Below are 14,602 nucleotides of genomic sequence, written 5' to 3'. Positions count from 1 at the left end.
GTCTTAAAGGGAAGAAAGGTATTCCACTACTACCTTATAGCTATTGGCTGGTCACACTAAACTTAAAGCAGAAGTAACCACTTTGGGGAAAACTTTTTAAGACTTATGGTCTGTGAGGACACAGTTCTCTTAGACTAAGTGGAGCTTAGCAAATCCCAAGGTCGTCCAACAACCACCCAGGCTGCATTAATCCAAATGGAGTAATTACTCAACAACAACCGCACTTCTCACTGAACAGTACTTGCCTACTCCACTGTCCAAATGTAAGTTTTTGTTGGCAAGTTTCTGAAAACTGCATATGTAAATTAAGTTAAGGTATGAAAGCTGTATCATACTTTCAGAAGTTACCTTTCCAGCTACCTAGGATAATGATACCACGTTCATGATAGAAGAAACACCCTCATCCCACAGCTAGTAGGTCATACATTTTCTTTTTCATCATAAAGGAGTATAAAATTATACTTCCATTTCATATGTTGAAGAAATGGGGTCACAGAAAAGATGAAAATTAAATGGTTCATAAAAGAACTAAATTTTTCTTTAACCCATATAGCTTCAAGCTCTAACTAGTGACACCACTGGTAAAAATGAGAGAAGTAAAAACATTTGTATAACCCTACAGTTTGAAAAGTGCTTAAGCTCATACTTCTTGCACTAAAAAAAAAGCACATTAGCAGGTGCTAAGGCTTGGTATAGCAACACACATCTATTGAGTCAAAGATATCGCTCATCATTTCTTAAAGCAAGTCTTCATTTATCCTCTCAAGATATACATGGGTTTTCTTTAAACTGCCACTAAATTAACAAAAAATTCCTCTATATTTTCATAAACAAAAATGTCCAGGTATGTAAAAATAAGCATTTTTAAAACCATATATGGTCTTTACATGTGATAACTACATAGTCATAAAGAAAACAGTGAAGTGTTGAAAAAATACGTTTTAATAATGAAGAACAAAAATATTAACTTTTCTTGCCAAGCATATATTTAAAATTTTAACTTTATTATCAGAGTTGATCAAAGAATTTAGAAACTTTTTGGATGATACAGCTAATTACACACTACTAAACATAATGGACAAGGACAATTTAGTTTTGAATTTGGGATATATAAGTTGATTTTGAGTAAGAAACTTCATGCTTTAACAAAGAAAGACTTCAATAATATCTTACAGGGGTAGACTTTAAGTACTACACAGTTGGCCCTGAACAAATGCGAGGGTTAAGGGCACAAATGCGCAGGCAGTCAAAACTCTGTGTATAACATTTGACTCCCCAAAAACTAACTGCTAATAGCTTACTGTTCACCAGAAACCTTACTGGTAACAGAAAGTCCATTTTTTGTATATGTATTATATACTTTATTCTTACAATAAAGTAAGCTAGAGAAAAAATATTACTAAGAAAATCATAAGGAAGAATACATTTACAGTACTATACTGTATTTATCGATGTAAGTTCATGTCATCTGTTTTACAAGATGCATCACCTGTCAGTATCTACATCAATATTGTCTTATATGATACAAAACACTATAGATGCTATAGATGCTATATATATTACTAACACTAGGCATCAAAAATGAAAAGATAATGTGAAAAAGAAATTCATATTTATTTACACATATAACGATCCATGCACTGATAATGAGGAAGCAGCAACGTGTATCTAGCGTAACTGATACAATTGCTTCACAGTAGTAAAAAATTCTCCAAATATTTTTCCAATATAGTAGCTGAAAAAAATCTGCATGTAAGTGGAGCCACACAGTTCAAAACTGTGTTGTTCAGGGGTCAACAGTATTTTAGAACATAAAATTTAAAAGCAGAATTACAAAACTAAGAACTAGAAATTTTTCCTCCTATGAAAAATGCTGACATTCTTTTTTTCTCAAATGCACATAATCTAACATGAATGCATCACAAAAATTAATAATTATTTTAATCAATAAATCTTTACTAGTTTAATATTCCTAAACACAATTGAGTGTTAATGTTATATAGGGGCACAATTCCTTATATTTAACATTCCAAAGCTTTAAACACACACACACATAATACATATATACATATATACATATATAAACATACACATATATACATATATATTTTTAAAAAGCAGAAAATTCACACATATACATATATACATATATAAACACATATACACATATATTTTTTAAAAGCAGAAAATTCACATATATACATATATACATATATACATATATAAACACACACACATATATACTTTTTTTTTTTTTTAAAGCAGAAAATTCTCTAAATGTTAGCTTCTATCTAATCTGGCATGGGGAAGGTGATTCCGTTATATAATATGTGCATGTGAACCAAGTCTCCAGAAGGTCTCCTTTTGTTGTTGTTGTTTTTAACCCTTACCCGAGGACATTTTTCTGTTGCTTTTCAGAGAGAGTGGAAGGTGGGGAGAGAGAGAAACATCGATGTGAAAGAGGCACATTGATTGGCTGCCTCCTGCACATGCTCTCACCAGGGCCGGGGGATGGAGCCTGCAATGGAGGCACGTGCCCTTGGCCAGAATCGAACCCGGGACCCTTCGGTCCACAGGCCGATGCTCTAACCACTGAGCCACACTGGCCAGGGCTCCAGAAGGCCTCTGATCTGTCACTATAAGGCATGAGATTAAAGAAACATCATTGTTCATTTTTAACACCCTTTATTTTAGCCTCACCCAAGAATACGTTTATTGATTTTTTTTTAGAGAGAGGAAGGTGGGGGGAGAGGGAAAGGGGGAGAAAGAGAGAGAGAGAGATGCAAGAGAGAAGAGAGACGTCATCCGCCCTGACCTGGGAACTGAACCCACCACCTTTTGGTGTACAGCCCGATGCTCCAACTAAGCCACCCAGCCAGGGCAACATTCCTCTTTCATATTATAGTTAAATATGTCTATTCTTTCAAAGAATAACTTTCCTTCCAAGAATTTAAAGCAAGGAGAATTTTCAGTGTTAATATCAAATAACTTGCTTTTATTTTTAAATTAAATTTATTTTTATTGAATTATAGTTGACATACAATAGTATATTAGTTTGATGTATACAACGCAATGATTTTCTATTTTTGTACGTTACTAAATTATTACGATACATCTAGTTACCATTTGCCACCATATAAAACTATTACAATATTGGTGTCAATATTTCCCACACTGTACATTATATTCCGGCGGCTTATTTATTTTATAACTGAAGTTTATACCTCTATTCCCCTTCACCTGTTTCACCCACCATGCCATTTCCCTTCCCTTTGGCAACCACCCGTTTGTTCTTTGTATCTATAAGTCTATTTCTGTTTTGTCCAAATAACTTGCTTTTAAAATAACCTATTTTCCATTAGTCTCTCAGTTGGTGAGCATGCTATAGAAATAATAATCATCAAAAAGTTTAACTAGGGTTTATTTTTAAACAACATAAACAAGTATAGATTATATATTTAATAAACATAAAAAGCAAATAACTTTCCCATAAGCAAAAATCATATTAAAAGGTTCTGAAAGGAACTGGTATTTCAGTTATCTAAATTTAAATAAATTAAACATTTATTCTTAATTTTTAAATTAGAACACAACTTTTATTATTCCAGAAAATATAATCAAACCAACAGCATACTGAAGATACCTATAATTGCGACTTCTGACAATAGTGGCACACATTTTAGCAATCTCAAATTGCTCTCTATTATTTTCCAGTTTTATAAAAGTATCTCTAAATGCAGCACACTCTTAAATTTAGAGTGAAAAAGGCTTAGACTTTTAAGTGGAGATTGAGTACAATGTTCATATCCTAACTCTGTCTTTAAAGTAGCATGTCTGGCTAGTCATTCAGTCCAGTCACTGTCACCATACTTCTTTTATGTTGCAAAAATCAGAAGCACTTTTCCACATCTGAGACATCATGAATATGAATAATGGCTTCTGGCTTAACATTGAGACTGTACTAAAATATGTACACAGTTACTCAACTGCTTTTTCTCCACATATTCACTTTTTAATGATTTTCTGGATCAGCTCAACACATAAACCAAAACACCACCAGTGAAATACTTTTAAACTTCTGTCATTTGGGCAGTTGAGATGCTGGAAACAGTATAAACTGGTACTGACTTCTGGACTTCAATTTGAACAGTGAGCCTTTAAAATACTTATAACATTTGACCACTAGGAGCCTACATCTTAGGAAATAAAAACAAAAACCAGAGAACAAAACAAAATAAAAACAAAAATCATTACATATATGCAAAAATACTCACCATTCATTATTTACATTGAAAATAAAAAACTACTTAAGTACTCAACAATGGTAAGGTAATTAAGTAAATTATGATTGGTATACCTGATGAAATAATATGTAGCCATTAAAAACTATGTTTATAATAACAAAAAATGTCAATATAAAGTAAAAAAATAGTATTCAAATATGACTTATAAAGCAAAACACAAAGAGTGGAATGAATTATAAACAAATAGTTGAGCAGTCTTCTTTTTTTCCTTTTTTGAGGGGGGGTAATTCAAATATTCTCTAATGACTATAATGGAGAGGTAAAACTTTACTTTTAAAAACCGTATCACTTGAATAGTTCTGTTTCCGCCACCAAATATCTGATAGGGTTTATTTAAGCTGCAGTTTTTAATTTCTCTGGTATTTAGTACTTTAAGTATCACTTCATCTACTAATAAGGGATATTTCTGCTGCTCTTTCATATGATCAGTATTTTAATATCTATAAAGTGAAAGATGTTTTGAGAGATATCGGAATAAGATGTGGTGATGACCAATTATGTTAATAGCATATTCCTACAGAATAGGAATAACATTAATTATGAAAATTATGAAACTAATTCAGTCTTTTACGGGAATTCACACACGCAGTACTTGGCATGATTCTCCTTAAATAAATAACTGAAAACAGTCATGGCGATCTATTTTTGGAAATTATTTTTTGATATTAAAGAAATCAATGTTATGTTTTTGAGGCGGCAGAAAGGCTGTAAATCCTAATGAAGTAAATTGGGGGAAATTTCTTCTTTAATGTACCATCAAGGTACACTTTAGTGCTATTTTGGCCAGACCAAGACTTTGGCCTCCACAGGAATCATCTGGAAAGCTGCTTCCCATGAAGCAGTGGAATATTTCCAGCTAGTTACTCTGGTGTTCTGTCTGCTTTGCATTTTTCCCTCAGTGAAACAGGACAATTAATAAACTGTGGTTACAGTACAAAACCCAAGTTTCAGCAGCAGCAATATTATCTTTGGATCTGGATTGAGGGACATGAGTTATTCAAATACAGTTCAACTCTCAGAAAGCTGGCCATTTGGAACGCACTCCTGTTTTTCTGAAACGCTTTTTTTTCTTGTGTTTTCCATCATTTTCTGCTCACCTTTTTTCTAATAGTGTCATGCGGCCATTCATTTCTTGAATGTCTACTATGCAATTATATTGCCATTTCTCATCTTTCTTAATAAGTGCTTAAGTGTCAGTTTATCAACTAAATGTGGCACGTTTCAGAGACCTCGATGCAGTAAAAAAATGGAATACTGGGAACACTCTCCTTTCAAATGGCACAGAGACTGTGACAGCGCATCCATAAAGAGCTCTGGGATCCTGGGACACTGCTTGGCTCTATGTAAACAATATTTACATAGTCATATCCTATAAATGCTATTCTTAAGTTTTCAACTTTTAGAGTCAACTTATAGATACAAGAATCACTTAAATACGATTACAAAACAGAAATCTCGACAGTGTGAGAGTACAGCAGAAGGACTGTGGGAAAACAGGAAGAGCACAGGTGAGAGACACGATGGGAGCACTGACATCACATACGGCAGAGAGTCGAGAGAACCTATCTGAAGTACACAGAACAAAAATAAAGGTTTAAATGTATTATTTAGAGTTATAAAATAATCAATGAAACTGGATACAAACTAATGAAAATTAGAAACGGGAAAGGAGGATTCGTGTACCCAAGCTAAATCCTGACCTTTTGTAATGAAGTGTCAGCAAATAATCTATTAACCCTATGCGGTCATTTGTCTACTCTCAGCCACCAAAGCTTTTTTACCGTTCTGGTCATATGTCTACTCTCAGCCACCAAAGCTGTTTTACCGTTCCGGTCGTATGTCTGCTCTCAGCCACCACAGCAAGGAACCGTACGAATCTTAACGCTATTCATTCATGTATCAGTTCATAATTTCTCTGAAAGCTCTTAATTCCCACCAGTACGACACCCATGTCCAAATTTAATACGGCCGCAAAGGGTTAAATCAATAAATAAAAGTAGAAGAATATTATTTAGACTTAGGAAGATAACACCAAAAAAAAATTAAAAATAAAAACTCTAAATGTTGCTAACTGGGAAATGAGACCAGAAGTGGAGAAGAGCGGGTGCAAAAATGCTCCAAGTCCTCCTGTAAAAGTGCACACGTACACACTCATGCACGCGGGTGTGACCAGACTACTTTCTAGCAGGTTAATTACAAAATATGTTTAACCCTACAGAGATTCACACACACCCTTTCCCCTGTAGCCCAATAGCAAGCTGAGTCTCTGCTACAGGAAGCACTACTCTAATGCCAAGGCAAAGGGCATGAAGGTGACACCACATGGGCAGAGCACGCGCACAGTCTAGCCAAGGGCTTTCAAACTTGCCACTTCTAACGTTTTTGATTCAGGTAATTCTTTGTAGCACAGGGCTGTCCTGTGCATCGTAGGAGGGTTAGCAGCACCCCTGGCCTTTATCTCCTAGTTGCCAGCAGACCTATGACCACCAGAAATGTCTGGAGACATTGCCAAATGCACCTGGAGGAGAAAACTGCAGCTCAGCTGGGAGCTACTCATTAGCAAAAGGGTGCGACAGGAGCACCAGCCCGCCGAAGGTGGGGTCACTCACTGCTCAGCCCACGGACTGAAGGGTGCGTCTACCCAACTGTGCTCGCTCGCTGAGGATGAGAAGAGCGATGAAAGCGCGCACAGTGGACGCTGGGATGAAAAGGAGTCCACTCCTTCTGGTCAGCTCCATCCCATGCGCCCTCCCAGGGAGAGCCGTGCAGGGCTGACTGGGGCTCACCGTGGCCCTGGGGCAACCCATGCCCTTCACACGGCGCCCAGACCAAGGCTCGGCCGGAAAGAGAAAAGGCTCTCAGCGTCGCTCAGAAACGGTATGTTCACGTCCAACCTGCCATGTAAATGTTGAACGCTATTTTATATGCTATATAAGAAATTTTCAAAGGGAATTTTGACTATATGTAATCTTTGCCTTGCGTATTGAGTTTGGAGCTTTTAAAATAGAATCTCTCTGTAGCTCTAATCCATCCAACCATTTATCGCCCATAAATCCAGCTTTTATTAAATACCCTGTGTGTCAAGAACAGTTTGGTAGCGGTGAGGAAATAATGGTTGTTTGAATATACAATGAATTTTCAGGGAATATAGTTACATGTAAACATGTATTTTGTTTTGTTTGGAACTTTTGTCAAAAATTGCTCACCATTCAGGAAAACCACATAATCAACAGCATTTACTTTGGTTTCGGTTCTCCTTTACCTTGCTGAACAGCACTGCACTATGTACAGGTAGTATTTAGTTTCCCAGGGCTGCTGTGACATACTGTCACAAACTTGGTGGCTTAAAACAACAGAAATTAACTCGACCTCAGTTCTGGAGGCGCAGTTTCAGTGGTTCAAAATCAAGGTGTCAACAGGGCCACGCTCCCTCAGGGGCTCTAGTGAGAACCCATTCCTTGCCTTTTCCAGCTTCTGGTGACTGCAGCCTGCCTTGATTTCCCTGATTTGTGGCCATACCTCTGCCTCTGTGGTCACAATGCCTTCTTTCCTGCTGCCTATAATCTCCCACCAGGATCATCTCCCCATCTCAATATTCTTAACTTAATCACACCTGCAAAGTCCTTTTTTGCCATAAGTTAACATTCACAGGTTCCAGGGATTAGGATATAGGTAGTTTTTCAGGGGCCACTATGCAGTGCACCACTGGTAGGTTACAGTACCTCTAGGAATTTCATTTCCGATAGTAAAGGGAGCATCTAGAGTTCTTTTATATATATAAAAGAGGGGTGTTGTAATGGATGGTATGGAGAATTACTTCTCTAGAGGGTTTAAGTAAAAAAACAAAATGCAGAGCACAAGGGACCATTTTTTTCCTTGTTCATTTCTTCACCATTGCTAACAATTAAAATCCTTGTAAAAGGACTGTGACCTTAGTTCAGGAAAAGGAAACTAGGGGACTATGTTCTCTTTCTCAATGAGCTCCAGGAAGGAGCAAAATTCTCACTGGAACTGACAAGTGGTGAGTCCCAGTATCTACCTTGACTCTTTCAAACACATCGGTGCCTTTTCACTGCCTCAACAACTCCAAATTCTTTAGGGTTTGACACTTCCTGTTTCTTCAGTTTCATTTTCTTCTGTGTACTTACCTTAAGTAAAATATGCAGTATATGCCTTTGCATCTTTGTATATGCTGGAATAGTCTCTCTTGCCTTGTCTGTTAGTCAAATTCCTTGTTAGCTCAGTCGTCCAGTAATTTTTACTGACCCTCACTCCCCAACCCAGACAAGGCAAATCACTCCCTCCTCTGAGTTATCACTGCACCTTGCACATACTTAAATTGTTACACTTATCACACTACATTACAAATTAATTGCTCATGCATTTGTCTCCCCTATTAGGCTATAAGGTTTTTTCAGGGAAGTGAGTCTTATTTATCTCTGTAGATAAAAGAGTATTGAATAAATAAATGAACCTCTATTCTGGGCTTCAGTTCTAGGACGTGTCCCATCTAGATATACTTCAAAGTCCACATATCCAAAACTGAACTAATTTTTATTTTGAACCAACACGTCCTGCTGAGTTCTTGTCTCCATTAATGATACTATAAATAACCCAGTAACCCATGCCAATAATCTGGGAGATACCCTTAGACATCTTCTCCATTACTTTCCACATTCAGCAAGGCATCAGCTTCTCTCAATTCTAATTCCCACATTCCTTAGCCTGTTTATTTCTTTTACTTTCTTTGATAATACCTTGTTTCCATCTCCCACTATTTGATTCTTAGTCCTCTGTAACAGCCAGGCCTGATGTTAACCTCCTCAGATACTATTAGCGCAAATTAGAGCGATAGAGATAAATGAGAAAGGTATTCCCTTCAGGAAAAAGAAAAAAAGAAAAGGGTTTCCATCCTGAACACAATCCTGAGGGCAAGGCTGAACTGGAGGGCTAACTGTGCCTATGTAAAAAGAACTACTCCCATCTGGAGGTGGCTCTTAGATCTGCTGTTCAGTTGTTGTCCTAGAAATTCCCTTTACGTCTCTCCTGTGCTAGATTCCCTTTTCTTTGTTACTCCCTAACTTTGGTAAATGGCATCTTTCATTGCTCATCAAGTAAGGGTTCATGGGAGATAATTTTTGAGTCCTTGCATGTATGAACGTGTCACTATTCTACCTTCACATTTAAATGATAATTTGGCTGGGTATAGAATTCTATAGTGAAATATTTTTCCCCAAGATTTTTGAAGGTCATTGTCAGTATGAGGGACATGGAAGAGAAAAGAGTGGCTACTTGAAAGGACTATAGTATCCTCAGAAAAGACTTGTGTCATCTTAGAGTAAGAAAATGAAGGAAATAGGGAAGAGTTGAGGACACAGGAGTTTTGCTGCTGATTGACCGTGAGTTCTGGAGAGCAAAGTGCAGGGGCTTCAGGAGTCTGGGAGGAGCAGAGATGAGCCAAGAATATGGATGACAGAGCCATACAGGGTGAGTCTGGGAAATGAAGGATAGCCTAGCATTCCTGGAGTGCTGATTATAAACTGAGATCACGGGTAAATGTAATTAATCCAAATGATGTCAAGCCAAATAATGGTAATAATTACATGAGCAGTAGGGGTAAGGACTAGAGAGCAGGGGTTTGATGAGGCGCATGCAGAGCTCTGAAGCTCTCACTCCCTCCTGGTGAGGGGATGTGGAGGCTGGAGGAGGGGAACTATGAGTTTATTCCCAGAGCACTGAATTTTCCCAAAGAATCGCAATAAGCCAACTGTTTCTCACACAGCAGTGTGAAAAGTCCTTAAGGGTTTCACTCCCATGAGAGCCCATAATAATAAAAGTTAGTATTTACCAAGGACCTGCCATCTTACAGACATCATTTTATTTCATTCTCACAACAATCCCAAGAGAAAGATATTATCATTACCATTTTATAGATGACAAACTAAGGCTAGAGAGATTAAAGTACCATATATGCTACCTCAGCTCCCGAGAAAAGTCCTTGATAGACCCCAAACATTATATATAATCTAAAATAGTGAATTCCATATGAAGGCGTCCTTTACTTTTATAAAGATAAAAATTTCTCTTCACCTTTTACCTCCAGGCAAGTAAATAAAGAAGGTATTTTGTAAAGATTTATCATAATGCTTTTTCTGAGCAATGGATTCTATCTAAGCACAATACTCCTTTATGGTAGTTCAGTAAACTGGGGAGAAAGTTTAGCTACATGTTATTCTATAGTATATAGGTATTTTTTAAAAAAGCCTACCTCCACAGAGAATTTTACAATGACTGGAGGAACTCAAGCAACAGAAGACAGGTGCCTCGGTGTGTATGAAGAGTCATGAAGAAGTTAGTTCACAGACCAAGATAACCACAAAAAATCAAAGAAAAAGAAAGGAAAACAGAGGCTTTCACTTTACATGCCCCAAAGTTACAGAAAACAAGAATAGTTTTCAGAACTTAAAGTTAAATACAGACGAGCTGAAGGAGAACAACATGTTTAGCCTTACTCGGAAATCTTTACAAGCTGAATATTACTCCCAAGTAATTGAAATTAATAAAACAAAAAATTTTAGCTAGTGAAAACACAATTGTGACATAGTTGATTAAGGTATTAATTTTTTATAAGTATCCATAATAAAATATCTTATTAAGGTGGTAGGTAACTATCACAATTTAGTAAAAATACTTTTTTCAGAAAAATAATCAAAATTTCAAAATATATCACAAAAACCTAGTCAAGTTGCAGGAGGATTTACAAATAAACTTCTTTTAATGCTATTATTCCTGACTTTGGGATGCTGATATGAACAACTTGTTACTTTGAGATTAACATCTGCATTGTTTCCTAGCCTTTTCACCTGTCTGCACTTTTTGTGCCACCCCCCTGAAAGCAGGGGCATATACTTGTAGGTTAGATGGCCAGAGCCACTGGCACAGTTACAGCAATGAACTATGGATCCTAAACCAGTTTTGCATAAGAATCACCTGAAGAACTTTTAAAAAATATATTTCTGAATCCCAACTCAGATTCTTGGAATTAGAATCCCTGAGGCATAGGAATGTCTGTTTATTAAAAGATCTGCAGGTGTGTCTGAGGCATAGACAGGTTTTGGGAAAATAGACCAGAGCTGTGAATTTAGAACTGCATTCTGAAGAGTCATAAAATTGTCATGAAACACCACTGGGCATCTCTCACCTGCTTCAGCAAGAATAATTCTATTTTTATTTATATCAAGTATCTCTTACGCTTCTTAAAAATTTTAAACTGCAAGACTGGCTGGAACAAAGTGAACTCACCCACATAGATACTAAACTCATGATGTTAGCATAATAACTGACCGAATTCAAAGACAAAGAGACTAGACAGAAAAAGGCCAGAATTGAGGAACATAGAATATCTGTTAATGCCAAAAGGAAAGCCTTGTAAAAGCAGTTCTGTAATTCATATACTGTACTTTTTTTTATTACAACTTAAAAGAACTTATTCAATACATGACTGAATTGCATAATAAAAGTTCTCCAAATGGAAAAAACACACATAAACATAATGTATTAATTGCATATATAACTGTCACTTATTAAACAAAAAACTACTTTATTCTAGACTTGCAAGTAAAACTACAAACTATTTAAATAAATCCAAAGCTTAGTGACCTTTCCTCCTACAATCCTCATTCTGGCACACAGAGAGGAGGTAGGGAAGGCAGTAGTGGATCTGGGAAGGTGTGCTCCTGGAGGAAATGATCACCCTCAGAGAAATATGATCAGAATGAACACCTATCTACTGCTTCCCCATAAGCATAAGGTTTGGATCCTTTGAACTCCTTTCTTGTCCTTCCCCAATATACTCTAACCCAGAAAACTAAGTGTGTCGTGGAGAAAGGCAGGTAAGAATGTTAGTGTCCTCCTCCCGTCCTGTCCTTAGATATTTCCCAATAGAACTGACTCTATAGATCCTGGCCTTTTGAAATTCTCCATTTCAACCACACCACCTAATAATAATGTATGCCCACTGGAAATAAGATTTGAGACATCCAGTCTTGTACAAGGATACAGTCTCAAGGGACTGCCTCATCAAATGAATCAGCATGTTTTTACTCACCTGTCTGAATACACATACTAAGCAGGAGATGAACTGAGAAAGAAGCCAGGAGAGCAACTATCAGCAGCAAAAAACTAAAATATAAAAGGGTACAGAAAAAGTTTTTTTATGGTATCTCATTACAGCAACAATTTTTTTTCACATTTAAATGCTCATAGGGACTGTCTTTGAGTAGTTGGATTATGATCATTAAAGAAAGTAAGAAGGTACTTTTCTGTATTTACCAAATTTTATTTAAATGAAAACGCACTGTTTTTAAACTCAAAAAAGAAATCAGAAAGAAACAATCTTTATTTAAAGTAAAAACAAATTTCCCCTCCCCCACTAAAAATGTAGTTAACACACTTCTAATAACACAATTTGAAAAATGTACAAACAACGTAGCAATTGGGGTCCTGGACCAACAATGTGAAAAAACAGCAACATGTATATCCCCTACTTATTCTCAGGATGATACTGACAGGATAAACTTCTACAAAGCTGTCCCCAGTGGAGTGCCCCAGTAGTTACAGAAATTCTACCTTTGTGCTCCACTTAATACTTGTTAATAAGTAGCAAAACTAAGAGGTCAAAGTATACTTGTTAGTAAACTAACAACAGAGACTTCACAAAATAACAGTTTGGTGTCACCAAATGGGACGTGCAATGTATGATATGATTCAGCACGCACACATTCAGTGGTATACATCTGCATGTAAGAACCTGGAGTATAAAAGGGATTTTTCAAAGGGAACCAAAAATTAAGTCCTATGATTATGTCTTGCCTAAGGTGTCACATGAAGTTTGAAAATACATCCCATAATAAAAGCAAATTGAGTTACTTAAAAGTAGATATGCTGATCAAGAAATTCAAAATTAAAAAAAAACACACACACCTAGGGAGCACGTGGGGGGTGGGGGGGTGTCCCTTCCCCTCTTCTTCCCCCAGGCACATTTGCTTTGCCTTTCTCTCTCCTAAGCTCCAAGGGCACTTCTTTTGCCTCTGTATCTTGTTTCCCGAGCCTACGCAGCCCAGCTAGCTCACTTCTACTACCCATTAACTTTTTCTAAATAAACTTTCTCTTATAATATGAAAAATTAATTAATTAATAATAATAATAATAATAATAATAATAAAGAAACCTAAATGAGACTCTGTATGTTTTAAATTTCCTAGTAAAACAGATCTGCTTCTCCTGGCAAAAGAAACTTGCTCATCTATTAACCATGGTGCTAAATGCTGAAGTTAAGGTCCAGTTGTAAAGGATTTCAGACATTAGTAGGGAAACTAACTTGCAAACAAACCATTATATTACATGACACTAACAAAATGAATATACAAAATAATATGGGAACACAGAAAAGCCAGGACTTTCTTTTATTTTGGGCAAACTGGCATACGAGCAGAGTCTTGAAAGATGAAAGGAACAGGCAAAGGCCACGTCTGGCCTGGGAAAGGAAACAGACTGCCTAACAGTGGGAGGAAAGGAGGAGTCAGACAGAAATGAAAAGATCATGTGCTCACATTCATAAAATTGCTATTTATAAGTAATTAATCTGCATGGCTAATAAATTTTTATTCACTTTGGCCAACTTGACACAACAAACAAGCAACTTCTTAAGGTTATAAACTAGAGTGGATCAAGTCTCCATTTTTTTAAATTAGCCACACTTTTGGATAAAAAATGCAAATTATATAGGATCCCTCCAAGCTACAGACTAGCAACCACATAAAAGTATCAGGAAAATGCTAAAATCCCAGAAATAATTTAACTAAAAATCGTATAACACCAGCTTCTGGAACCTATCTTGTTTTTCTTATTGTACTATCAAAATGGAAAAGAAAACAAAGTAATGGTAAATTAAGAAAAAAAACTCACCTAAATCCAAGGATACCAGTATGAGCCATAACATAAGCTAAGCCAAGGACGCCACTTCCCATGATGGCATTCATCACATTAAACACTGAGAAACCGTATGAAACACCAGGGGATCCCTGTCTGTGAAGTTCCTGAAAGTGCACAAATTTAATAGTGTTAAGTGTTTGCATGGTGAATTCAAGTTGCATCAAGAAATGACTGACGGGTTATGGAGAAAATCTGCAAACCACAGGCACTGTGGGACACACTAGCTGCTCAGTCAGCACTGGCTGGTTTCCTTTCCTTCCCTTCTCACCCCCACTAGCAGCTCCAGGAATCCAGTTTCCACGGAA

At 36.7% G+C, this 14,602-nt stretch overlaps 1 protein-coding gene across 6 annotated transcripts in view; it reads right to left on the bottom strand.

Annotated features, from left to right (window-relative positions):
* The window catches only part of SLC38A6 (solute carrier family 38 member 6), a 96,900-nt gene that overhangs the window by 81,141 nt on the left and 1,157 nt on the right, over positions 1-14,602 (bottom strand). For all 6 annotated transcript variants that reach the window (XR_013997375.1, XM_081115937.1, XM_081115941.1 and 3 more), the window contains exons 2-3: positions 14,271-14,401; positions 12,412-12,485 (exon numbers count right to left, since the gene is read on the bottom strand). Coding sequence is in view for 5 of the 6 variants with exons in the window: in XM_081115937.1 (XP_080972063.1) it covers positions 12,412-12,485; positions 14,271-14,401 (205 nt within the window). In the remaining variant the exon portion in view is untranslated. The remainder of the gene's footprint in view (positions 1-12,411; positions 12,486-14,270; positions 14,402-14,602) is intronic.

Source organism: Miniopterus schreibersii (genome assembly GCF_964146895.1).
Source record: "Miniopterus schreibersii genome assembly, chromosome: 1".
Taxonomy (NCBI): Eukaryota; Metazoa; Chordata; class Mammalia; order Chiroptera; family Miniopteridae; genus Miniopterus; species Miniopterus schreibersii.
Note: the sequence above shows the minus strand (reverse complement) of the source record. Positions and strands in the feature narration are given on the sequence as shown.